Source organism: Podarcis pityusensis (assembly GCF_964106645.2).
Source record: "Podarcis pityusensis genome assembly, chromosome: 6".
In the NCBI taxonomy this organism is placed as follows: domain Eukaryota; kingdom Metazoa; phylum Chordata; class Lepidosauria; order Squamata; family Lacertidae; genus Podarcis; species Podarcis pityusensis.
The window spans coordinates 24,960,162-24,986,235 of NC_138030.1; the positions used below are offsets into that span (position 1 = coordinate 24,960,162).

The 26,074-nt window shown below is 42.6% G+C and overlaps 1 protein-coding gene and 2 long non-coding RNA genes across 3 annotated transcripts; 1 reads left to right on the forward strand and 2 right to left on the reverse strand.

Annotated features, from left to right (window-relative positions):
* Positions 1–572: 572 nt before the first annotated feature.
* Positions 573–13,210, reverse strand: ACTR5 (actin related protein 5). The gene is made up of 9 exons (XM_081009246.1): positions 12,799–13,210; positions 11,231–11,460; positions 10,226–10,395; positions 8,612–8,829; positions 8,132–8,314; positions 5,234–5,356; positions 3,283–3,422; positions 2,385–2,517; positions 573–1,154 (listed from the first exon to the last, which is right to left on the reverse strand). Exons 1-9 carry the CDS (start codon positions 13,180–13,182, stop codon positions 897–899), a joined length of 1,839 nt encoding a protein of 612 aa, XP_080865372.1. The 5' UTR covers positions 13,183–13,210; the 3' UTR covers positions 573–896.
* Positions 13,211–13,470: 260 nt separating this feature from the next.
* On the forward strand, positions 13,471–20,671 carry LOC308479006. Its single transcript, XR_013987417.1, has 3 exons — positions 13,471–14,705; positions 17,183–17,484; positions 20,390–20,671. It is a non-coding gene; the product is annotated as an uncharacterized lncRNA (long non-coding RNA).
* Positions 20,672–21,087: 416 nt separating this feature from the next.
* Positions 21,088–25,018, reverse strand: LOC308479014. The gene is made up of 3 exons (XR_013987428.1): positions 24,644–25,018; positions 21,386–22,184; positions 21,088–21,240 (listed from the first exon to the last, which is right to left on the reverse strand). It is a non-coding gene; the product is annotated as an uncharacterized lncRNA (long non-coding RNA).
* Between the last annotated feature and the right edge of the window lie 1,056 nt (positions 25,019–26,074).

Here is a 26,074-nt window from a genome sequence, read left to right on the forward strand (position 1 = left end):
GGGTTTTGTTCTCCTTGGCATGCAGGGGGTCACTAACCAATGAAGCCATGTTCAATTAGTAATTCATCACTAATGTAGGATGCCCTAACTGAACCAAATATGGTGTTTTCTCTCTCTACCAACACCAGTGTTTGCCTCCCTTATGTAATAAATGTTTCATAAACTGATGCATTGCTGAACCTTCTCGTTTTACAAATGTGTGTCACAATAAACTTCTGAAACTATACTGTGGGTTTTTTCCCCTTTAGCTAGTGAACAAAAGAAAGGAAAAGTCCACAACCACCTGAACAGATGGCTAGAATAAGAAACAAAACCCCAAATCCCAATTTCAGCAAAGATTTGTTCTTTCAAACTACCTTCTTCCTTTGGGTAAAGGCTCCCCCTCCTGGATTAACATTGCTACTGATGTATCTGATGAAGCGAGCTCACATTCACCAAAGCTTGCAATAAACACTTTGGTCCATATTGGCATAAGGGTTTTCATAGTTTTTGTTGCAGCAGATGAATATGGCTACCTCTATGGAAATCAGTCCTATGGTAGGTTAGGAACATTTGACACTGATAAACATGGGGAGGGGAAAACCCAAAAGACTTTATTTACATTGCCAACAGCTTTTTACAGCATGGTCTATTAATATAAAACACATGTTATGTTAGCCTCAATGAGGCCAATATTTCTTTTGCATTTTTACACCAAAAACTGGTGAAGAGCCTGCAATTCTTCCATGGCAACCATGGATAAAACACACAGTTGATCACTGCACAAGCTGAGGTGCCCGGAAATGTTGAACTTAAACTTGCACCCGGTTTTGCAGGATGGCAGCTGCCTTGCAGTTCTGAAAAGCTTTACACAGGTTGTGTCTATTTTGCAGTTACATACCATTGCAGCCTGCATACTATGCTTGCTCAGAGACATTGTTTGCGGCAGTTCCCGGCGCTTTGCTGGATGCTGGAGTTTCAGCTGCCCGCGGAGCCTGCTTTGGGAGACGGATGGGCACATAGACGTTGGAAGTACAGTGCTCCTTAAGGTATTCTCCACCCTTTTCTTCATAATCTTTCCTTGTAATCCAGCCTTCATCGCGGTTCATGTACTCCAGGGCCCACTCTCGAGCTCCATACCATGCATCTAAAACAGGATTGGAAGCAAGATGCACCTGGATGGCAGCAAGACAATAAAGGGATCTGTTTAGTGGAAGTCAAAGGCCACAGAATAAGAATGACAACAAGCAAAGCTACATGGTGCAAACATCTGACAATCCTATTTGGTATGAAACAACCTGTTCCTTACGGTTACCTTCTGAGACTGTCTCTGGATGGCCCTGACCTCTGACGCTGGCAATGTAACAACCAGAGCGAAAGTCTTTTCTATTCAGCTAGCTCTTGTATAGAACGCATTCCCCAGAAAGGTTTGCTGGGTGTCAGTTCTTCTTTCTTAGATACCAATCTAGAATGCTTTTCTTTTCCTCAAGTCTTTAAGGAGTGCTTCTTTTGCTTTTTGGATTTAACGTTTTCATATTCTATGGTCTGCCCCTTGCAGTGCATTCTCAGAACTTGTTCCTTTGATCATTTGTAACCTGCCTTGTATGCTGAAAAACGGGAAGGAGGATTACCTTTATAAAGACACAAAGCAGAATGCAGCAACCATGTCCCCCATTTGTTGTTCTACTGCCAGAATATGAAAGCCAAAAGCTTCCTCTTAGCCAGCATCCTGTTCCTCAGTGATGAACCAAGAAAGTACTCAAACAAAGCAGGGCTATCAGTAGCTCTCCCCCACTGCTGCTTCCCAACAAGCAAATTGGAGGTCATACTGTCCCTGAACATAAGGGTTCAAGTGCTGGACAATATTTTTGCCTGGGTGGCGCTGTGGGTTAAACCACAGAGTCTAGGAAGGTCGGCGGTTCGAATTCCCGTGACGGGGTGAGCTCCCGTTGCTTGGTCCCTGCTTCTGCCAACCTAGCAGCTCAAAAGCACATCAAAGTACAAGTAGATAAATAGGTACCGCTCCGGCGGGAAGGTAAACGGTGTGCTGCTGTGGTTCGCCAGAAGTGGCTTAGTCATGCTGGCCACATGACCTGGAAGCTGTACGCCGGCTCCCTCGGCCATTAAAGCGAGATGAGCGCTGCAACCCCAGAGTTGACCACGACTGGACCTAATGGTCAGGGGTCTCTTTACCTTTACCATACTTTATGCTGCCCAGCATGGTTACCAATGTATTCTATAAATTTACATCCCTCTTTAAGCTTGCTGCCCAATTCAGTAGATTTTTTACATCAGTTCAAATGCCCCCCTTAGCTTCACATGTGCAATAAAGTTTGGTCATCGTTGCCATGTACAGTATTTGGATGCTGCATGTAGCCATTGCATTGCTAAAGCCAATACTACACCTGAAAAGACGACTGGAACGGCCTCATTTCAAGCAGCTCCTTGTAGATTCTGGCTTTCATTCCAGGATACATCATGTTCCCACCAGTAAGGAAGACATTCTGGACAAGTTTTTCCTGCTGCTCTTTAGGATACCTGAAGAAATAAAACTCCCTTAACAGATTCATAGTGCTTCTAGCTGACTGGGATTGAGAACAGAGAATGAAAGGTAAAATTCGTTTGTTGTTCTGCCCTCTTTTGCCTCTGGCCCTACCCACCACTGGCATACGGCCCTCAGAAGGTGGCCCAGAAAAGAATGTGGCCCCTGGACTGAAAAACATTCCCCACCCCTGTGCTAAGGGTGGATGGGAAGGGTAAATCCCTGTAGTGGTAGAGTCTGATTTAATGTTTAAACTTTTTCAAGGATTAAAGCACAAATCTGATTTTAGTTTGTTCCAATTCAAAAGATCCTTCCAGTAAAAAGCTCCTCTCTTCAGACCGCCTGTTAATTTACATTTTAACAGTGAGACACAGGGGGACCGTGTGTGTACATGGCTTTCAAATGTGTCTCTCAACCATCTTCTTTTATATAATTTGTGCCCTGCATCATGCACTATGTTCAAGGCAGCTAACAAAATGTATACTCACACAATGCCTTATTTAATGTGGTGGCATCCCCCATAATCTTGCAAAACTGAGGGGTTTTTATATAAAAAAAGTGAGGAGACGAATTATTTGGGTTCTACAGGAGAAAAAACAAGTACTCTCTGAACAGTGACAGCTTGTTCTTAAATACACAGAGGCTGCAATGCTACCCACATTTACCTAAGAGTACCATTTAATTCAACTAGGCTTATTTCCAGATACACATGTACAGGATTGCACTGTCATTTAAATAGGATTTCACTTTTGAAAACTAACCTGTCCAGGACAAACTGTATGGTTTCTGCCATCCCAGCCTGCTCTTCTCCTATTAAGGATGGCTGGAAGATAATTTCAGGAACCCGGATTCTTTCTGTGCCAATAAAGAGCTGGTGATACTCTGCCAGGTTAAACACGGGCTGTAAAAATATCAGTCAGAAATGTACTGCTATTTGTCAGAACCTTTTATGTAATGCTCGACATTTTATTGAAAATATGTTGTAAATATGAATTAAGCTCTATCACCACCAGAATCTGTATTGTCTGCCCTCATCCAGAGAGAGACTTCAACTTTTCAACACATTCTGTTAGGAGATGTTACAGGTAGTTGCAGCAGCAGGAGAGATGAGATACCATAAGATACTTTATCAGCTGGGACTGAAAGCCTTTTGGCTTCTCCCCTCCCAGAACCATTTTGGCTTCTCCCCTCCCAAAACCATTTCCCACAACCACGCTACCTGGTCATTAAATATTTGCGTAACTTTTCAAAGAATTAGTTCCTGAATTTACTTCCCCAGTTCTTTTCCTATGCCTTGTTCCTTTTGTACTGCGTTTACTAGATTGTAAGCCCTCAGGCATGGACTCATATTTTTAATGTTTGGTGTAGTATCTAGAAAACGTTACGTGCTTACAGTTTACATTATGTCTGCCATGTGAGATATAACTGGTATAAACTGTGATCAAGGTGACAGCAGATACTCTTGGGGATGTTTCTTCCTATTGCTACAAGCATTTTTGGGGAGGGGAAATTAACACTACTCCTGTAGGTCAACCATATGTATGTATACTTGAAAGCACGTTTCACAGAGTTACTCCCAAATATACACAAAATTACAGCCATGGGTTGAAGTCAATGGGATTTGGTAGTCACTGTCTGAAACATGAGTTTACAATCTTCATTTTTCAATGCCATGGGTTTAAGTCACTATTATTATTATTATTGACAGATAATAAAACTTCAGCCAAGGGATAGATCCTCTTCCAAGGACTTACTCAGTGAGGCCAGGGTTCAAAATCCATGCCCAGGGTAGCTGACTGAATGCAAAAATTGTTGTTGTTGTTGTTTAGTTGCGTCTGACTCTTCATGCATAGCTGTCAACATTTCCCTTTTTTAAAGGGAAATTCCCTTATTCCGAATAGGATTCCTCGCAAGAAAAGGGAAAAGTTGACAGCTATGCTCTTCGTGACCCAATGGACCAGAGCACGCCAGGCACTCCTGTCTTCCACTGCCTCCCACAGTTTGGTCAAACTCATGTTAGTAGCTTCAAGAACACTGTCCAACCATCTCGTCCTCTGTCGTCCCCTTCTCCTTGTGCCCTCCATCTTTCCCAACATCAGGGTCTTTTCCAGGGAGTCTTCTCTTCTCATGAGGTGGCCAAAATATTGGAGTCTCAGCTTCAAGATCTGTCCTTCAGAATGGATAGGTTTGATCTTCTTGCAGTCCATGGGACTCTCAAGAGTCTCCTCCAGCACCATAATTCAAAAGCATCAATTCTTCGGCGATCAGCCTTCTTTATGGTCCAGCTCTCACTTCCATACATCACTACTGGGAAAACCATAGCTTTAACTATACGGACCTTTGTCGGCAAGGTGATGTCTCTGCTTTTTAAGATGCTGTCTAAGTTTGTCATTGCTTTTCTCCCAAGAAGCAGGCATCTTTTAATCTCATGACTGCTGTCACCATCTTCAGTGATCATGGAACCTAAGAAAGTAAAATCTCTCACTGCCTCCATTTCTTCCCCTTCTATTTGCCAGGAGGTGATGGGACCAGTGGCCATGATCTTCGTTTTTTTGATGTTGAGCTTCAGACCATATTTTGCGCTCTCCTCTTTCACCCTCATTAAAATGTTCTTTAATTCCTCCTCACTTTCTGCCATCAAGGTTGTGCAAAACCTTGCAAAAATATATACCGTAAAGTAGACTAAGAGACAGGATGTGTATAAAGACAAACCTGTACTGTAGTAACTGGCTTTTCAACTTCGGGTTGCTCCTCAGCAAATAAGGGCTCAAATTCATTCATGCTTTCTACGTCTTCCATTGATTGTTCACTGCCCATTGGATCCAGATCAGGCATCTTGAAAACGAAAGAGACCACAGGTTCTTATATTAAAACAGGGAAGCCACAGAAGCTGGCTTGCCAATGCCAAGGTCTAAAACCAGTTATGACCAGAATGAACAAGCCTTTCCTGCTGGCTGAATGCCAGCTATGCAGTTCTAAGATGATGCAATTAATCATAAAGTCCCACCAAATTCAAGGGGGCTACTAAATGTGCTTGGGAGTACAGCCTTAGTAAACATTTCTCCCCCTCAATTTTATTGTTTTATCTTTTTGTAAACTGCTTTGAGGGGTTTTCTTTTATAATAAATAATAATAATAATTAGTAATTTATTATTTATACTCTGCCCACCTGGCTGAGTTTCCCCAGCCACTCTGGGCGGCTCCCAATTGAGTGTTAAAAACAATACAGCATTAAATATTAAAAACTTCCCTAAACAGGGCTGCCTTCAGATGTCTTTTAAAAATAGGATAGATGCTTATTTCCTTGACATCTGATGGGAGGGCGTTCCACAAGGTGGGCGCCACTACTGAGAAGGCCCTCTGTCTGGTTTCCTGTAACCTCACTCTCGCAATGAGGGAACCACCAGAAGGCCCTTGGCGCTGGATCTCAGAGTCTGGGTTGAACGATGGTGGTGGAGATGCTCCTTCAGGTATACAGGACTAAGGCCGTTTAGGGCTTTAAAGTTCAGCACCAACACTTAGAATTGTGCTCAGAAACGTACTGGGAGCCAGTGCAGATCTCTCAGGACCGGTGTTATGTGTATAAATTTTATGAGATAATAAAATCAAGCAATATATTTATATACATCCAATTAGTTTAACACAGTTATTCACTTTTTTAAAACCCTCTGTTCAGAAGCATGCCTAATCCACATAAATATATAATTGACACCAAAAGACTAGAGTAAGTTTAAATGTTCAGGATGGCACAAACTTGGTACATTTAAGACTCATCAACAGGTTTATGAAGTATTTTTGTCTGTTCATGTGAAGCTGGTAAACCAATATTTGCAGTCTAAATAAGTGGATTGTAAATAGTAGAAAATTGCTACTTTCAGGCAGCAAAGTTCAGTGAAAGTAAGTATTATGCCAGAAGGGGCAACAAAGACCAGGCTGCTAAAATGACTGAATCAGGATGCCTCCATAGCTCTTGCCAGTGCTGGCTGAAGATTTATTTATTTATTTTTTTAACTATTTACTGAGTGAGGTTTCAAACCTGAGGTAGGCTACTTTACTTAGAGCTGTGATGCTAAGCAATTGGGGTTTGGGAATTTCATGCCAAGAATTTGGTTTTGCCAGCTGTAAACCAAAAAAGGCTATTTTTGAATTTAGCAAATATGAGAAAGTTTACAGAACTTATAAATAAAGGCTTACATAACGATAAAGATTAAACATTTTTCTGCATGGAAGTAAAAATGTATCCTCAAATAACTCTTGCTTAGAAGATGTCACTGATTTCAGTCCATGGTTCTCCTTTGCCCTACGCATCCTAGACAAATGCTCATGAAAACAAAGCCATTACACGACCAGTATTCATTTTCATAGTTTATGGAAATCATAGGCTCAGATTGCAATACCAACAGCTTTCAATTAACTTTCACACACCCTTTTCTATCATTCCCCTCATACTTGACATTAACGTTTCACCAGTTTCATTACTTTATGACCCATGATCAGGGCTTTTTTTGGTGCTGGAACTCAGTTCTGGTGAGTTCTGGCTGAAAAAAGCCCTGCCCATGATATTGGTAAGTGGCTCAGTCAATAGGCATCTTCACTTTTGAGATGAGTAGTTTGGAGCAATACATAGTTGCTTCAAATGTATCCAGAAGAGGATACATTTTAGTAAAAAAAAAAACCACTGAAAAGTAGGATATATTCTTGGCATCTACCCAATTCTGATATGTGAAGCTGACCCTAATTTCATACTCCATTTTTCAACTTTTTTTGTAACAGGGCACGAGAAATGCTCAAGAAAGATGCCAAATGCCAAGGAGGAACCTTTGCATAATTCCAACTTGAATATCCACCGTTTTCCTATCCTCAACCTCCAAGAGGCCATATTTTTTTAAAATTTAAAACAGGCTATGGTCTGTCTCAAGAGTGCTCAAAACAAATGGCAGCTCAGTTTTTTGCAAGGAGATGAGGCTACTAAGCTCTGAGAACAGCAAATATTAGCATAGACTCACAGAGCTCTTGGGGGAAGATTTTCCTCCATGTTTTTATATTTTGCATTTCTGCATACCTTGAGATACACCAGGACCCACTCCTACTTCTCAGCAGCTCCACTGGAGAGTGGAGTGGCTCCTGTTCAGTCTTTGATGTCCTTCTTTCATGCCAGCCATGTCCTTCTTCAAGACACTTTGTTCCTCTGCACCCATCCATTTCCCATTTTCTTCCCTAGACATTAAGCATTCTGTGACCCCAGACCATGCTCAGTCCTTATTGGGCAATTTTCTTTTCATAGGTGGAGGGGACTCTTTAGGCTCCCCCCCCCCATCTTTTCCTACTTCTGCAACCCTTTGGATTCTCTCAAGCAATGCAATACTTCCCTTTTGTTTCTCAGTGGCCCTATTTTTGCTGCAGTCTTGTTAGCACTCACCAACTGAGATCACTATGAGACAGACGGATGGTGATGGATGGCAAGACAAAAAGGAGACAGCTGCAGGAGAATATAGCAATAGACAACTTTGCAGGAAGTTGTAACACAGCCAATAAAATACAGTCTTAGAACTGTTTTGCATATACTTATGGTTATGTGCTGACAGAATTAATGCAACCTTACTGCAGTACCTCTGGCTTGCTATCAACAACGTCCACTTCAACGCTCACTTCTGCCTGTAGGATTTTCTGCTTGGTTTGCTCAATGGCCATACTCAGCTTATGAATGTAAGACTGAAGTTCCTCAGCAGAGTCCATGTTCAGTTCCATCAAGCCTTTGTGAAACTGATCCATATGACCTTCCTCCAGTAGTTCCTGCGCACAAAACACAATGCCATGTGATTTCTATTGGCTGCAATATAACTAAGGGGAATATAGCAGAAAAGCCCAGGGTGGGAGAACATTTCCAAATGAGCAAAAAACTTGCTCTTATTTTCTGGCGACTATTGTGGTATCTGCAATTCTCTCACTGAGATGATATCAAAGTGATCCCATGACATGAAGTATTTTCCCCAAGAATGGAATCTGGTATTTTCATATCATGTTCTCCTGTCATCAGCTTCTCCTTTTCAACTTCCCCAAAGCTGCATCTCAAACATTGTGCAGGGTTACCTGAACATAAAGCAGCCTGTCCAACCTCTCTTGATCAAGCTGCAGCTTTTCCTCTCTTCGGCGAGCATTGAGCTCCTGGAGCCGTCGAAGTTGTTGCTGCCGCCTCTCCTGCTTCTCTTCAGATGTGAGGGTGCTCCCAAGCAGCTTATTTGAAAAGGGCAGCTGCATCTTATGCACATGGTTCTCATAATATTCAGGTGACCTCCACTTCTGCATTTCTGCTCAGAAGTTTCAGAAGCACAATAATGAGTTTTGCAGTCACAACTCTACAGGGTTTCTGTGCTGCTAAACAAACGCCTTTGGCAAGTTTGGATATTTGGAAATTACAGGGAAAGCCGTCTGATAATCTATAACAAAATGTTCTCTTAAAAAAAATGTTGTGAGCCACCTTGGGAGGTTAACTCTCAAAGGTAGCTTATAAACAATGAAACAAACAGCCTGCACTATTACTGTTCTTGCTTACTTTTCCAATTGAAACGGCTATTGTCTGTTAGATGCACATATTTTTCCCGACAGTTTGCACCAAGTAGAAGGAGACATGAATGAAAAGGAAAGGAGCAAAAGGTACTCAGGTCCCAGACCCTTGTTCCAAGGAGTAGCTATGCTTCAGAAGAATGAGCAAGAAGAATCCCAAGAGCCAACTCTCCCTAATGCAAACCTAGAGGGAGAAAGTGTGCAAATGACATGATGCAATGACTTGCTGACAGTCTGGAGTAGGATGGAGAATAGGCATACAGTCTTTTATTGTGTCTGCCAAATGGACCTCCTAAAACCAGTTGCTGACCAGATTCAACAAGGTAATTCAGCCCCTTTAATATACTTTATTATTTATAAGTGCACATAATAAATAAGTTTGCTCAAAGCAATCTGCATCACTAGATACTGCTTGGGACAAGCTGCTGCATCTGAGGGATTATTCACCATACAAAAGCTTAATAAGGTAAAATCAGGTTAACTTTCCAGCACTGACCATAGCTCACATTAGTATTTTAAGATATGAATGATTTAGGTCCCAAATATCTGAAAGATTGCCTCCATCCCACTAACCTTCTTAGGTGTTCAGATCTACAGAGAGGACGCCCATGGTAGTCTCACCACTCTCATAAGTAAAGAGGATGGTGGCCCCGTGAGGGGTGCAGCTAGCCTGTTCACTGTTCAGATTTTGCTGTATGCTAAAGTTGCATGACTTTACCCTTTGACAATTAAGGTATTTTGTTTGGTGGGACCTACCTCTTTTCTTGAATGCATACGGTTCCTATAATTGCAATGGTTGTCATTGTTATTATAACTGCATATTTTATTGTTGGACCTTATGTTGAAGGGTGTCTAATCAATCTTATAAATTAAGTTTTACATCTGCAATATACTTAATGTTAACCATGTTTTTAAAGCAGGTTTGCAAATCAAATCTGAATTCAGGTTTAAAACTAACCATGACTAGCATTTTAACATTTATGATATTTTCATACCTCTTTAGCAATATAAAATTACTTCTTAAGATTTTTTTTCTCCTGGGATTGCCAGAACCCTAAGAGAAAAAATATTTTTACCAAACCATGATGGAATAGTATGTAACTTTAAAGCTGCATGACAGCCATTAATAGCAATGCTTACCATCCTTATAATCTTCTGCAACATAGCTGTGCTCATGCAGTATTTCCTCTACACGGCTGAGAGTAATGGCAGCAAAATGCCCAGGATATTTTAGCTGCAGGAGACGCTGAAGGTACAGAGCAGCCTGGCACCCTCCAATATTTATACGCTTACAGTTTCTAGCATCCAACCTACCAATCCATAGAAACAAAGTAAATGTGAGTTGGTACACAATATAGGAATGGTTCATTAAGTTCTTTCTACTAGAGTTCTCAATAGCAGACTATCATCTAAGTTAAAAAAACACACGCCAGAATTCTGAGCAGCTTAAAACAAATGCTCCAACATAATTCAGTGTCCATGTTTTAGATATACATTTCCACACTTCATTATTATTAAATTTATGTCACCCTTCCTCCCAAAGAAGCAGAGAAAACCCATACCAATTCATATAGCAACTCTCTTCTGTTGCCTTCAGGAAATATTCATGCAGCACAAGTAAAAACTATTTTCTCGGAACCAGGGATGTCCCACTAGTTACTGCATAAGAGTTCACACACTTGAGGGAAACTGAGGGGACAACAACCACCCCATGACTATAAACTATAAACCTAACTAAGCAGAACTAAGGTACTAGCATCTACATATTTTAGCAACTTCTCGCATACAGGATTAGTAAAAGTCAGACACAAAATCAATGGATCAATTGCAGTGGTAAAGATGACAAACAAAATGAAAGACAGTTGCACAGATTCATTTTCCCAATGCCTTTCAAAAACGTTTTTATCAAGGGAGTATAAACATTAATTTGATAAAGATGCTCTTTCAGAACATGTTGGTAACACCAAACTGTGCAGCTGCCTTTGTTATATAAATTGATGGTCATCTTTAGAAGAACTTCACAGTATTTTAAAGTATCAAGCAAAAAACTGAATTGCATCCAACTAAATTTTACTCAGAGTTGACCCACTGATAAGTTAGTAATGTCCACTAATGCTTGGATACAGTTTATTGCAGCCAACTCACCGGCCATCCAAGACTGGTAAAATATGTGTACATTGATATCCAGAGGAAACTATGAGACCACTGCAAGGCCAGCCCTGCCTCTTGTTGTGATATAAACTGTACAAACTGTCCACGCCGTAAGAAACCTTGGGAACTTGGTAACATTCAAACAGGAGCTCCGACATCATTTGTCTTGAATACAGAGGGTTGCAGACCGCTTCAGTGACCACAACTGGGTGGTCAACACAGCCCTGTAATGAAATGGCAAGAAATGAAGACCTGGTTAAAACAGTTTACCTAGGTTTGAAAGTTATTTAAAGAGCTACACAAGAAAACATAGTTGGGAAGCTGTGGGTTGGACTAGATGACTCTCAGGAGCCCCTTCCAACTCTACAGCTCGATGATCTATGAATCCTGAGAGGCAGTGACTGGCAGGCCAGTCATCAGCACCTGGCGGGGAAGCAGGCTGGGTACCACTGTACTGATGAAACAGAACTATATACGTTGAGTAGCACATGCACAAACTCCTGGGCAGGTCCGTTGCTCAGAGTCTGGTGCTGATCACGCCACAGTTGCAGGTTCGATCCCAGGAATGGGACAGTTGCATATTCCTGCATTGCAGGAGGTTTGGACTAGATCAGTGGTTCCCAAACTTTTTTTGACCATGCCCCACCTAAGCATCTCTAAAAATCCTGATCCCCGCCCCCCATGACATATAATTTTTATTATTCAAAAAATGAACTCCTATTTATGTGGGGGAAGCCTAAAAGGCCATTAACTTGGTCTAAACAAGCTTCCAAAGAACATGGCATCCGTGAAAGAGAAAGATAAAAGAAAGGACAGTTGAAGTGCTGAGGAAGAAATCACTAAAAAATTGTTAAAAAATAATAATACAATTATATGAAGTGATATGAAAAAATAGTATTTTCTGTTTAGAAAAACTTTTGTTTAGATAACCTCTCCATTGTCACCAGCTGACCGCTGCGTACATTCTGATTTTAATTTTAACAATGTATATGCCACTATATATATTTATATACTTGCCGCTGTTTTATTGATTGTAGTTCAGAAATTATTTATTGTAATTGTTAAGTGTAGATTTCTGTTTAATTTTTATATGCTGATATTTAATATGATTCTATACTATTCTAATGATTGCTGAATGTTACTTTGTTTGATGTAGGTTGCTTATTTTAAAGTTATGTTTTATTATCACATTTTTGTATTGCGTTAGACTGTTACAAGGTGTACGTTCTTTGTTTCTTCAGCTTGTAAATCGCCTTGGGTATGGTAAGATAGAAAGACGGTATGCAAATTAAAAGTGATGATGGTGATATGAGGCCCCTAGAACCATAAGAAATGCAATTTTTTTTTAAAAAAAATTAGTGTTAATAAGTACGCCGGCTCCCTCGGCCAATAAAGCGAGATGAGCACCGCAACCCCAGAGTCGGTCACGACTGGACCTAATGGTCAGGGGTCCCTTTACCTTTACCTCATTCTCGAATTGCCCTTAAAAATCAAATTTTCCCCCGTGGGGCGTGTGTCCCACGCTGGGAACCACAGGACTAGATGGCCCTCAGGCCTCCTACCTGCGAGGCGACCCCGAGGCGCTGGAAGCCGTGGTCGAAGAGCAGCTCCTGCAGCTCCATCTGCACGGGCACGTTGCGGTCGAAGGGCGAGCGCAGCAGCCAGCGGAGGGGCTCGGGGCTGCCCAGGTCGTTGCCCACCTGAGTCTCGGGGCCGGCCCCTCCGCGCGCCCCGCGGCTGCGCGCTACCAGCGACCGGAATCGGAGCAGAGGCTCGCTGGGCACCTCGGAGGCCCGGCAGGCCCAGCCCAGGCGCAGCTGGAAGGAGCCGTTGTCCAGCACCAAGGGAGCCGGAGTAGGCACGCGCACGGCCGGGCTTGGCTCCAGCGCCGGGTCCGGATCCCAGCGGACGTCGCGGAAGGGGAACACCCCTCCGGCCTCCTCCATCGCCCGCCCGGCACGCGTACGGAGGGAGCGAGGTGGGGGGACGCCGCTCCGTAGGACCTGCTTCGGCTGCTTCCGTTCCCTCCGCCGGCTGGAAACCAGAGCGGAGTTTTCGAGGTTCCGCTCTTCAGACGGGCCCCCATAACGAAAAGCGGGGTTTCCTCGCTCCGTCGCTCAAACATACACACGCATTTGGAGTATTTATACCGTGAAACACGTTTCTTAGCATTCAGGGTGCCGCAGCACTTGCAGTTTACACGCTGCACCGGTTTCTTGGACTGGTTGGGAGTTTTCCTGGAAGGTTTTCCCCGCGGAGGCGAGATGGAATTAGGCTGAGCTCCAACCCTGTGTTCTTGTATGGCCACATCAACGCCATACAAATTTAAAGCATGGAAGACCCTCACAGCTTCCCTCCCACCCTTCACGTTCCTTTCTTTTTAAATTATTTTTCTTTTGTATGAATGCCATGTCCATCTGTCTTTGGGACTGCAACCCCCATCAGTCCTGTCCATTGGTCACACTGGTTAGGGGTGGTGGGAATTGTAGCCCAAAGGTTGGCACGCCTGGCATGTTGTTGAAAATCGTTTATCTGACCCCTTGCCCTGCTCCTGATTTATGTCACTTCTGCACCATGCATTTAAAGGTGTAGTATCATACCAATTTAAACAGGAATCCTGGGAGTTGTAATTTATTAAGGGTGCTTAGGGTTGTTAGGAAGCAACTCTGTTCCTCTCAGAGGACTATGATTCTCAGAATGAAGATAATTAGCCGTTTTCACCTCTGCACAGGGATATTGTAATGGCAGGGAAAGCTTGCAGGTTCCTCACTGACAGCTGTTTTTGAGACCCAGTGTGCAGCTGCCCCCAACCCCCCCCATCAACCAGTGAAATACACCAGGCTGCATTTTTGGGCTATACGCTTTTATGCTCTCCACCTGCAAAACAGGCCTAATACTACTTTACAGTGCCCCACAGTATTGGAAAACATTACATGTGAGATGAGATATAACTTAGAAAAAAGTAGGACTATTTGGTGATAACTGTAAAAAGAGAACACAATATAATTATTTGGGGGGCCATTGGTGGGCCTAATAAAGGAATTTGAGGAGCTCTGTTATTTCCCCATTAGTTTGTTGTTTCTAATTACAAGTGCAGGAGGTCTCATTATACCAGGTGTGCTGCAGGTTCTCCAATTAACCTCCATATAATCTTTGTGTTCCTCCCTTAAGGGGATTGCAGCCTTCTTTTAAAATCAGTGGTGTTGGAATGACAGCATAGTTGCTTTGTGAGTCATGTTGTGACGTAATAACAGAGTGTAGTTATCTTAAGGTGCTTAGCGCAGCACAGCAAGTATTAGTAAAACATGTGCACAGTCAGCTGAGGTGGATTTTGGAGCAGAAATGAAGTACCCTCTGGTCCCTTTAATTAATGACCTAACATTTCCTGTCCTTTTCTTTTGGTTTTGTTTGCCTTTTGGAATATTATTGATTCTTTTCATTTTCTGGCTTCAACATCTACTTAATGATGGTAAGTCTTGCTGTGAGACAGCTAAGATGTGCTTGTGTATTAAGGCTTTAGGTATTAGCTTTCCTTTTAAAGCATTGTGTTGCAAAACTATTTTTAGCTTAATGCTGATCTTGTGTGTCAGGCATTTAGGCAGTTTCAAAAGAAAAAAAGACATGGAGAATTTAGTTTTTGACAACATTGTTTTAAATAACTGGTTTTTTTATTCCAGTCTAAAAAGAAACTTTGTATCAGGAAGGTTTGTTAACGGTTGTGGTATACCCAAATAAGCCTTGTAATTTGGTTGAAACCTGTACTGTACAGTACTTGCACACCTCACGATTGTTGGTATGAAAGAGAACATATATAGTGGCTGAAAAGGGAGAGTTGATGCAACTGAGAAATTTCTTGTTTGAATTCCTTTGGCTTGTTCTGCCTTGTCTATTTTTATATTTTATTATTTCACTTCACATACACAATACTTGCTTATGTTTTCAAATAACAAACATTGCTACTGCAACTTGCAAGTTCAAAAATCTCAAACTGGAGAGAATAGGAGTTGACTGCAGGCACTGCAAGTCATAATCATTCTTGAGATACTCTGCTGTGAAAGGGCTAGCTTCAAACTATTTTTACCTCTAGTGTGTACTGTTTGTCAATGGCAGACTCACTAGTACTGAAAAAGGAATGGGTGCTTAGCCTAGTCATTTGTCTTTTGGCCAAGTTTGAAGGCATAGTGCACCTGTTAACTAGCCTGTGACAGATAAAAAATTAACAGGCTTGACAATCCTAATGGGAACGGAAGCTGCTTTGATTTGTAATTTGGAAACAGAGGCACTAGAAAAGCTTTAGAATATTTCTTTCTCCATAACTGTTCATTGTTGAACTGTTATTTTAATAGAAATATCTAGAGCTCATTTGGATAAGAATGCTTTATTATCTCATGTTTCAACTTCAGTTTTGCTTTCTGTTCGATGTATTTTTAATAACTTGTGTCTTGGCATTCTTGAGATTGCAACACCTATAGTGCAAGTACAGTAGGTACGGGGGGCAGCCTAGCTCGTTTCACCACCTGAGGCAAATAGGGAAGGTGCCACCCTTGCGCTGAACCCTTGCTTACTGGGGTTGTGTGGTGGCACCTGCTGGCGCAATCTCACAGAACTTTTCCAAGAGCTTGCTGGAAACTGTCACTGTGTGACTCTGGTAACTGCAGCAAGGGCACCGCCCTGCAGGATCCCACCACTTGAGGCAGGCTGCTTCACTCTGCCTCATGGGTGGGTTGGCCCTGAGTAGGTATCTCTTCAGTGTTTTGCAGCTTATAAAATTTTAATATGAAAGGAGAGGGTTTCACAGTCTGTTGCCTTTAAATCCATCCTAGATGTTTCCTTTCTATTATGGTGAGGGATTCACCACTTTATTGTCCTGTTAATACAGATTTCTTGAGGCAGAAACCAAAGACTCTTGGGATCCCATGGTTAGATGCTCTGGGGCAAAGGCTACTAAAATGGTACTTTTCTAGTCAAACCATGCCCAGTGAAAGCACACTTGAATGCCTACTAGTTACTAAGTCTGTAAGTAAATCCCGCTATGTTTGCTCTGATACAGTGGTATGTTGGGGGCCAGGAGTCACTGTAGCACAATTATCACTTTGGAGTGGAACTGCTGCTGTTACAACAAAACTGCTTTTTGCAGCATACTATGTTAAAATATGTCCTCTCAAACATGCCACAGCTCCCCCCCCCAAAAAAATATATTGGCACATACCATCAAACATCTATAGAATTTATTTATGCATAAGTGACTAAAAGATACAATCCTATTTGGGAGTAAACTCTAAGACGCTAGGACTTAATTTTGTTTGTATCCATGTGTGTGGCTATGCACAAAGCGTTTTTCTAATTATAGGAATTGGAGTGACATTGCTGAAGTACAGTAAGTCAGCAGCATTTCCACTTGAATAATGGTGAACACTTCTGTTTTTGCCAGTGTAATAGGCAGGTTCACTTACATCACTGGGTTTATTATTGGGTGAAGATCCATTTTGTTTGCAGCAAGGCTTGCACTTAATGGTGAAAAATGATGTTAAACTGTCACTTGCCTTCTCCAAAGCACCACATTTGATAATGAGAAAATTCATTTTTGTTAGGAGTTGGGAATGTGAGTATGCTACTTTCCATAAACTATTCTATGGATTTTGCAGTTGTTCTCGTCCTGAGCGTATTATCAGTTTTGAAAGCAGTTTGTCTCTGGAGTGGGACCAAGTCTTCATTTGTGCCTGGGTAAAGGTGTAATATTGATACTGCAGAGGCAATTTAGCCCTTGACTTTCCTGAATGGCTATCTAAAGGAGAGCATATTCCTGTTACTACAAAGCTGGTGCATTTCTGAACACTTAAACAAAAACAGTTTTGTTCAATGTACTTTCACAGCACAGCTGATGCAGTTTTTCTAATCCGACTAAAATTACCTACCACGTTACTGAAGCTAAACTTTTGTTTTCAGCCCAAGTTTCCATCACTAAAGAGATAAAGATGCCACCCTCTGATAATTCTGATGGGAATGCTGACCTCGAATCAGAAAATGAGTCTAGAGGAAATAACAGTCAGGGCAAGATGCACAGAAGAGCCTCAACAAGTGACATTAGGACAACTCTACCTGTGAAAAAAATGAAACCCAAGCCTGCCTATTTGAGTTCAAAAGAGGCTGTCCAGATAAAAGGGCTTTCTGCCTTTATTTCAGACAGATTGGACCATAATGTAAAACAGTATTGCTTGGACAAAAGTTCATTGTATAACACATTAATGGTAAGTTGTACTCCTTTTTTTCAGATGAGCACAAAAAGGTTTTCCCCTCTCTGTCTACTTCTCAAAGCATATTTCTGTAGGCAAGATGGAAAGGACCGAGTTTGTACCAAATTAATCATTCCCAGGTCGTGGAATAATAGGTTTGGGATTAGAATTCTAAATCCTTGTGAGGTTTGCATCTTAGATAATGACCTACAATCCTGAAGAAGCAATGGGTAGCACACGACCACAGGTTTTCACATTTTTTCCTGTGCTATTTCACAAAACTGCTTCCTAAAATTTCCTTCAATAGAATAAGCTTTTGTACAAGTGCTAGCAGCTCACAATGATGAACACACCTTTTGGTGAAACAGAGCATATGAAGTGTGCACATTTTGGTGTTCTGATAGCTGTGTTAAGATCTGGATCAGTCTTGTGAAATGCTTGTTGCTTTCCTGTTTTGAGTGTTTGCTTTTTTTGGGTGGGGTGGGTGATCAAAGCTAGCTAGCTAAAAGGAATTATAAACTCCTTTTGAGATAAATAAGAGTTACAGAAATCCACAAGTCACAGTAATAGAAGCCAGTTGGTTGAGCAGTGAACACTGGTGCAGTGGGGGCAGGAGACACATGGAAAGACAATTTGTTGGGACTGCAGCCTAAAATATGTGATTCCCTTATCTGTTTGCTTCAGCATTACAGAATAATTGCTTTAGATACTATTAATGCATTTCTAGGCTGCAATCCTATATCCATTACACTGTAAGTGAGCCCTATCCCACTAAAGGGATTTACTTCTGAGTAAGGTAAAAGGTAAAGGACCCCTGGACGGTTAAGTCCAGTCAAAGGCGACTATGGGGTTGTGGCGCTCATCTTGCTTTCAGGCCGAGGGAGCCGGCATTTGTCCACAGAGTTTCCGGGTCATGTGGCCAGCATGACTAAACCACTACTAGCACACAGAGGACTGTGACGAGTGCCAGAGCGCACTGAAACGCCGTTTACCTTCTTGCCGCAGCAGTACCTATTTATCTACTTGCACTGGCATGCTTTCAAACTGCTGGGTTGGCACGGATGCGGGTGGTGCTGTGGTCTAAACCACTGAGCCTCTTGGGCTTGCTGATCAGAAGGTCGGCAATTCGAATCCCCGTGATGGGGTGAGCTCCAGTTGCACTGTCCCAGCTCCTGCGGACTATGCTACTGATTTGTTCTAAAGATCTCAAGTCAAAGGGGGCGTAGTTGATTCTCCAGTCATATTTTCACAGCAGGTTGGTTAGCCTTAGGAAGAGAGCCAAAAACTAGCCATGATGGGACCAGCCATATTTATATATGAAGGTAGCCATAAGAATGACAAAGTGTGTGTTTGAAAATATGGTCTAAGGTGCACACGTGTAAAGGAAGCTGAACGCTTCTACTTTATTTGTTTATTTAAAATAATTATATACTGCTGTATCATAAAAATATATCACAGCAATTTACAATATAAAAACATAAAACCAATCAAAAACATCATTCAAAGTTAAAAACAAGTTAAAAGCAAAAAGAAATTAAAAACAAACATCAATAGACCATTGTAGGGAATGTGCTCTTAATTACGTGCATAAACCTGGCAGAATAGAAAAGTTTTCAGCAGACATTTAAAAGTTGGTACAGAAGGCGCCTGCTGAATATCTGTCGGCAGGGTGTTCTGCAGGACTGGGCCAATGATCCTAAAGGCCTGATTTCTTGTATTTTTGGTGCTCTTGTCACCAGCCTTTGTCAGAGCCTCAAGATCAAAAAAGGCCACCGCCTAACAGTCTGCAAAGTGAAAAGGATAGCAGAGAAGATCAGATGCGGGTGTAGAGAATTCTGAGTTGGGGTGGGTGGGCAGAAGGTGCTGTATATGACCAGGCCCTGAAGATTCAAGGCAGGTCAAAATTCACACATTTGAGAAAACCTTTTAAAGGAGGGTAATTGTGGCCTTGTAGGTTATACAGGGCCTGGTTTTGATACCTTTATTCAGTGCATAGTGGTACCTCGTGTTACGGACAAGATCCGTTCCAGAGGCCCGCCCATAACGTGAAATGCCTGCAACTTGAAGTGCTGCATCTGCGCAGGCATGTGGCGTGATTTGGCGCTTCTGCGCAAGCGCAAAGCATGATTGTGCGCATGCAGTGCAACCCGGAAATAACCCGTTCCAGTATTTCCGGGTTGCCGCAGGACATAACGCAAAAAGACGCAACACAAGGTATGACTGTATGTATATATGTGTGTGTATGTGTATATATATGTGTGTGTGTGTGTGTGTGTATAGAGAGAGAGAGAGAGAGCGCGCGCACTGTACAGCAGGCCTGCAACAATAGCAGCAGCAGCAAAGGAAACTGCCAAAATCAGTGCTTTAATTTTTTCCTTGTACAGTGGTACCTCAGGTTACAGACGCTTCAGGTTACAGATGCTTCAGGTTACAGACTCCTCTAACGCAGAAATAGTACCTCGGGTTAAGAACTTTGCTTCAGGATGAGAACAGAAATCGTGCGGTGGCAGCAGAAGGCCCCATTAGCTAAAGTGGTACCTCAGCTTAAGAGCAGTTTCATGTTAAGAACGGACCTCCAGAACGAATTAAGTTCTTAACCCGAGGTACCACTGTATTGCCTCTTGAGCCTTTAGGCCTTGGGTGGTTGTTGACAGTTTAACAGGTGTATTAAATAGGTTTCTATCTAGTTATCTGGCAAGGCTTTAAACCCAGCAGAGATTTAAAGAGAGGTGGATCCAGATGCTGATTTTATTTACAGAGACAGTACCAAGTTAATTCATTATGTCTGAATGCATCCTCAGCATAATTGCATGGGGGAAATGGCCATTATTGTTGCAGTCTTCATTGTTTTGTGCAATGGTGATCTTGTTAACTGCCTGAGCAGATGCGAAAGATGACTTCTTCCTCTGTTCTTTCTTAGCTGATCTGCACTCTGCTGGTCTCTCTCCTCTTCAACCTTCTCTGCCAGTTGCTTGAGGTCTCAAATGTTCTACGAATCCAGCTGCTGCCTTCATCTCTGGCTGTCCGTGTATATCAGCTCTTTGCCTGGGTGACCCAAAAGCCTGCGAAAATAATGATTTCCTTGAAACAAGAAATTTCTGCTCGATCAGCTTTTTTCTTGGGGAAGAGAGAGAAAAGAACTTTTGGGGCTAAAGCGTAATGCTTTGTACAGGGCAGGATTAAAATACAGTGACTCAACAAATTTTGTGTAGTGTATATTTGTAGGAATCACTTTTCTGGCAAGGAAACACTAGAATGCGCTTCATCGCTCAGATTATTAGATTATTTTTTCAGCAAGGAGTAGATGGAGAGTGGGGGAAAGAGTGGTATGCCTTTTCAGTATTTCCATTCAACAATGAGAACCAAAACACAAACCATTATTTGCTTATCTTGAAATAGCAACCCTTCTAGAAAAGAACAATGAGGCTCTGATGTGCACATATTAAACATACAGTGGTGCCTCGCAAGACGAAATTAATTTGTTCTGCGAATTTTTTCGTCTAGCGAATTTTTCGTCTTGCGAAGCACGAAATCCCATAGGAATGCACTGAAAATCAATTAATGCGTTCCTATGGTCAAAAAAAGTCCAAACAAAGCCAAATTTGGTACAAGAAGAGTTTATTAAGTGCTCTTTAAAGTCACACATACTGTGAAGAGCATTTCAAAATTCAAACCCAGAATTTTTTTAAAAAAACAGCAGAGTTGCCCAATGGTCACAGAAAATCATAAAAATGCAGGAAAAAAACCAAGCTTCCAGATTCTAGCAAACCCCTCCCCAACTGTTCCCCCAGCCACCCAGCACACAGAAATTCAAATCCAGAATTTTTTTAAAAAAACAGCAGAGTGGCCCAATGGTCACAAAAAATCATAAAAATGCAGGAAAAAAACACACAAGCTTCCAGATTCTTGAAAACACATCCCCAGCACCAAGTCCTTGAATTCCAAACACCCCAACCCAAAATCCAAAACCCCCCAAAAAAGTTTTAAAAGCTTAACTTACCAAATGGCTGCAAAAGAAGTTTTGGAAAAGCTTCAAAAATCACCAAAGTCTTTAAAAACTTCAAAAAAGGCTACTATGTACACTGCGTTCTATGAGTTGCTCCTCGAAGTCAAGTCGCAACTGTATTAACGGTGTTAAGAAAAAGGAAACAAACTTGCAAGACATTTTCGTCTTGCGAAGCAAGCCCATAGGGAAATTCGTCTTGCGAAGCAGCTCAAAAAACGGAAAACCCTTTCGTCTAGCGAGTTTTCCGTCTTGCGAGGCATTCATCTTGCGGGGCACCACTGTACTTAAGAGCAATAAATTACTGCAACTTTTATAATAACTTTCTCAAAGGAGTGCTAGTATGGGATAGTGCAGTGGAACATCTCTCCTTCTAGGCCAAAGGATTTTCTGTTCCTTGACTTCTACTCCAGTTGCAAGCTCTCCTCTTCCCCTCCAGCTTGGCCACAGCTCCACCATGGAGTGGTGGGGTGGTTCACATTCATCTGTCTTGAGAGACAATGGAGTGTCTCTACACGCAGGCATGTCCAAAGTCCGTTTCAGGGGCCTAATCTGGCCCGCCAGTCGGTTTAATCCGGCCCCTGTGGCAGTTAATTTCCTGGGGTAAAATCATAAAAAGCTCAACAACTTCAATCCTTTAACAACTTTGGTCTGTCCTCACAGCTCTTCACTTCATCAAATCTGGCCCTCTTTGAAAAAGGTTTGGACACCACTGCAAGGGGTGAAGTCAGATGGATGTGTTAGTAGCACCAAAGTTACCTCCCTGTGCCTCAAGCCTAAGCAGTGTGTATGGAGGTCCTGCCCAGACAACAAGACCTCCCAGCTTTCTTATGTGGTCCAAAGGAAAGCAGAGCAATACACTTGGCACCAGCTTGGCTGCAGGCATACAAGGTGCCACCCAACTTAGGGACTCTTAAGTCTTAGGGACTCCCCTCCAGATTTGCGTAGGATTTACTCCTTAGCCTTTTCTTCTCCTGAAGATATCCCACAAGGCAGCTGGGAGGTATGGGCGGAATTGTGCACAAGATAAGGGTAGCCACTCCCATTTTTGCTTTGGCCATGCCCTCAGCTGTCATGTGGTTGACTAACAGTGAACATTCCTTGGGCCAAAATAAGGTTGTTTTCTAGAAAAAACTTTTCTACAAATAATTAATCTAGTAGACATCCCACTGCAGTTTTTAAAGTTAAATCTTTCACAAGCACTTTGAGTGTAGGAACTCTGGAATGTGTGATAATCTTTAAATAAGGTGCAGACATAACATTCCTGATTGTTGCTTTAAAAGAAACCAATTGCTAGAGGAACAAGATCTGTGTACATCCTCATCCTTGCTCCTCGTACATAAAACTATCACCTTTCCATTTATTTTTTTGGAGTTTGTCAGAAGGTAGTGTTGTGTCTGTATGGCTGCTAGTTTCAAACCAGAGCGTGAAACCGAACAACACTGTGCAAAGTACATCTCATAACTCTGATTAAAGCTATACTCTTAAAGAAGCATGGGAGTGCCCCTTTCATTAAGTAGATTGACAAGAAAAAATGTTCTGCCGTTATAAGCTTGTAAAATGATACCTGTCAAGTAAAAAACTTGAAATGCTCTACCTGATGAAGTTTATAGCTGAGACAAATTTCAAACCAATCCAGCTAAAATTGCTGCAAGTACAGCAGCTTTAAAACTGTTAGAAATTAACACACTGACTTTGTTTTTACACAAACATACCATGCTTGTGGGATTTGGAAACCTGAAAAATATGTGCCTTGCAACCACACAGAGCAGTCTTTTATTATTCCAAAATGTGATGCCATGTACTTACTAGTTTAAATAAACATTGTTTGACTTCAGGCCATCGTTTTGTCTAAATTCGTATTGTAACACTTGTGTCTATTGCACTGGAGTCTGCTGTATGCAGCCATTCAACACGTTGCAGTGCAGTGTACAGCTTGCATGAGCAGAGGACAAAATGTAACTGAAAACTACCACTTATTCAAAAACTAACAAGGTTAGCTTGCAACAGACATGCTAGTTAAAGAGTAGGAAGATAGCTCTGATACAGTGGTGGCCAAACTTGGCCCTCCAGTTGTTTTGGGACTACAATTCCCATCATCCCTGGCCACTGGTCCAAGTATGACCACCACTAGCAGATTTTTATTTTTTTTGCAGGAGTGGATTTTTGCACTGAAGAGCTGGGGGCTCCCTTCAGCTCTGGAACTCCTAACAAATTCCAGAGCACAGAATCCTTTAATTCTAAGTGTTTGGTTGTGTTCACAGAGCAATTTATGGTGTGCTCACTGCATTTCCTGCACTGGGTTTTAATCCGTGTCCACACAATGTTATCCAAAATGCATGTGTATCCTGTACTATATTAATAAATGGTATTGTTTGATGGGTTGTTTCTCAAATACAAGCTGGAGTCTTTAAGCAGTTCCTAATTTGCTGAGTGGAGTTGTAGGGCAAGAAACTTCACTACATTTTAAGGTGGTAATGTGAACCCATCCTGTCTTTTGCACCTACTGCAAGATGGTGGATCTTGGGGTTCTGGCATAAAGTAATTCCTCATGCTTGATGTCTTCCCCACCCTGTTTTCTGTATTAAGGGAATTGCTTTGCATGGAGGACTGGAGTATTTTCTTATGCATCTGCAATCTAGAGTGGCAAATGCCAGCCAAAGTTTCAACTATTATGGCCATTTTTGAGAACCAGCCATTTGTGGGGATTTACATCTGTGCAAACATGCAAAAGTTATGTGTAATGCATAACTTACTTACACCACCTAGAAATTATTTTTTATTACGTGGTTTATAAGCATTTCTAATTATGAGATTTGTTTGCAAGCATATCACTGATACTTTTCTGCATCGACCAACGTCTTGCCCCAGCGCTGTTACCAGCGCAGCTTCTACGGCAACCTTTCCCAGTTCTTCAAGGAAGCCTTCCCTAAACAGATAACCGCATTGCTCCGCGCCACTCACATACTTGCAGCGCTTCTTCACCGAAATGTCCTGGGCCAAGACAAACCTCTGATCCTCCTTTCTTTGGAAAGCCTGAGCAACAGGCCAATCCCAGCTTAGAACAAACCAATCCTCTAACGACTCCCTGATGTTTCCAACGGTCTCTTTAAAAAAACCATTTCTATAGCAACCAGGACAGGGTTATGGCAATAGCAAAGAGAGGCTGACCGAGATTTTTCTCCAACGCGCTGCATCGCGTTCCCATTCGCTCGACTACCCAGCCCTGGGGGGAGCTGAGGCTTTCCAGGGGAGTGAGTCAAGACGCCTATCCTTTTCCTCTTGGACATTTCTAACTCAATTCCCCTCTTGCCCTTGCCCCAGTCTGCTTTTATCTCCCATTTGTGAAAGACCCGCTTTGAAAAAGGACAGGGAAACGGCTGAGCGCCGTCTGCAATTGCGTCCTCCTGCAGCGGCTGCGCCCTGGGTAGCAACTAGTTTGCAGCTACTTTGCAGAGGCGCACAAGCTACCATCACGTGCAAAACCCGCGCAAGGTCCGTTGCTTTTGCTCCTCCTTGACCGGACAGGGGCTATTATTCCTCCCCTTCGTCGCCTGCGGGCTCCGCCCTCCCTCCATTCAAACGCTCCCACTCGGCGGCGCTCGCGCACCCGGAGCGCATCTCGTCCATCCGAGGAGGCGAGGAGGGGGACGAGGCTCTTTCGCTCGTTTCTCCCCGGTCCGCGCCCACTGGGATCCAGCAGGTAGGGAAAGAGGCGGGTGTCCCTTTGTTCTTGCAGGAGAGGCGCTTTCGAGGGCGGCTGCGGCAGCAGAAAAGAGAGAGGGATGCAGCGAGCGCTTGGAGAGGGTCTCCAAATCCTCGGATCTTGGAGCGGATACAAGGCTGTCGATTCTCGGCTTGCGGGAATATCGGGCAAGGACTTTCAGTGGATTCTCCTGAGACATCCTGGAGAAACGTTACAAATATATATATTCCATAACACTGTCTGCTGAAAGAAAAAAGAAACAAGAAACGGTGCTTTAAATGTGACCTTGTTGCTTCTGCAAAACGGGAGGCGACTTCCCCTTCGCGTGGCTGGGGATAAGGAGGTCGGTTTTTAAAGAACTGATTTAATATGTAGATCAGGCGCAACCAGAGGGTGTTTTCCCCACCCCCATATTTCGTGGAAAGGATTGGGAGGTTATGAACTGGATGGGGAGGCATCAGTAAGAGGTCTAGGAATGAAGGAGGCTCGTTTAGGGGTGCTAAAATTCCCCTTAATAAAATTTAGAAGCAGGGCTTGCCTGTCGTCCGCCACAGCCCAGGCGTGTCCTCAACTTTTGCCGTTTTGATCTGGCAGCCTCTGGGTGGAATCCGCCACTGCAGACCCGTGTCTACTCGGAGGTAGGCAAGCACCAATGGTGTTGAGCGGGGCTTGCTCTCTCTAGTTAGGATTGCAGCCCAAAGTTCTGGGCTTGCTTATGAGTAAGCATGAACGGCATGTCCCCTGAGGAGGGGACACTTGTATCCCATTGTTTGATACACGTTGCTGCCGCTTTAAATTTTTCGTACTTTCATCTGATCTTGAGCACGATTCATTGAAAAGCGGGATATAGACTTTCGAGACAAATATCCAAGTCAAGATTTAAATCTGATATGCAA

Bases quoted from the DNA above. Each gene is read 5' to 3' on its own strand.
- ACTR5 (XM_081009246.1), bottom strand. From the start codon at position 13,182: ATGGAGGAGGCCGGAGGGGTGTTCCCCTTCCGCGACGTCCGCTGGGAT. The intron at 3,423-5,233 runs GTTTGTCTTTAT...ATATTTTTACAG, and splicing joins AGCCAGTTACTACAGTACAG to CCCGTGTTTAACCTGGCAGA. The intron at 2,518-3,282 runs GTTAGTTTTCAA...TTATTTCTTCAG, and splicing joins ATACAGTTTGTCCTGGACAG to GTATCCTAAAGAGCAGCAGG.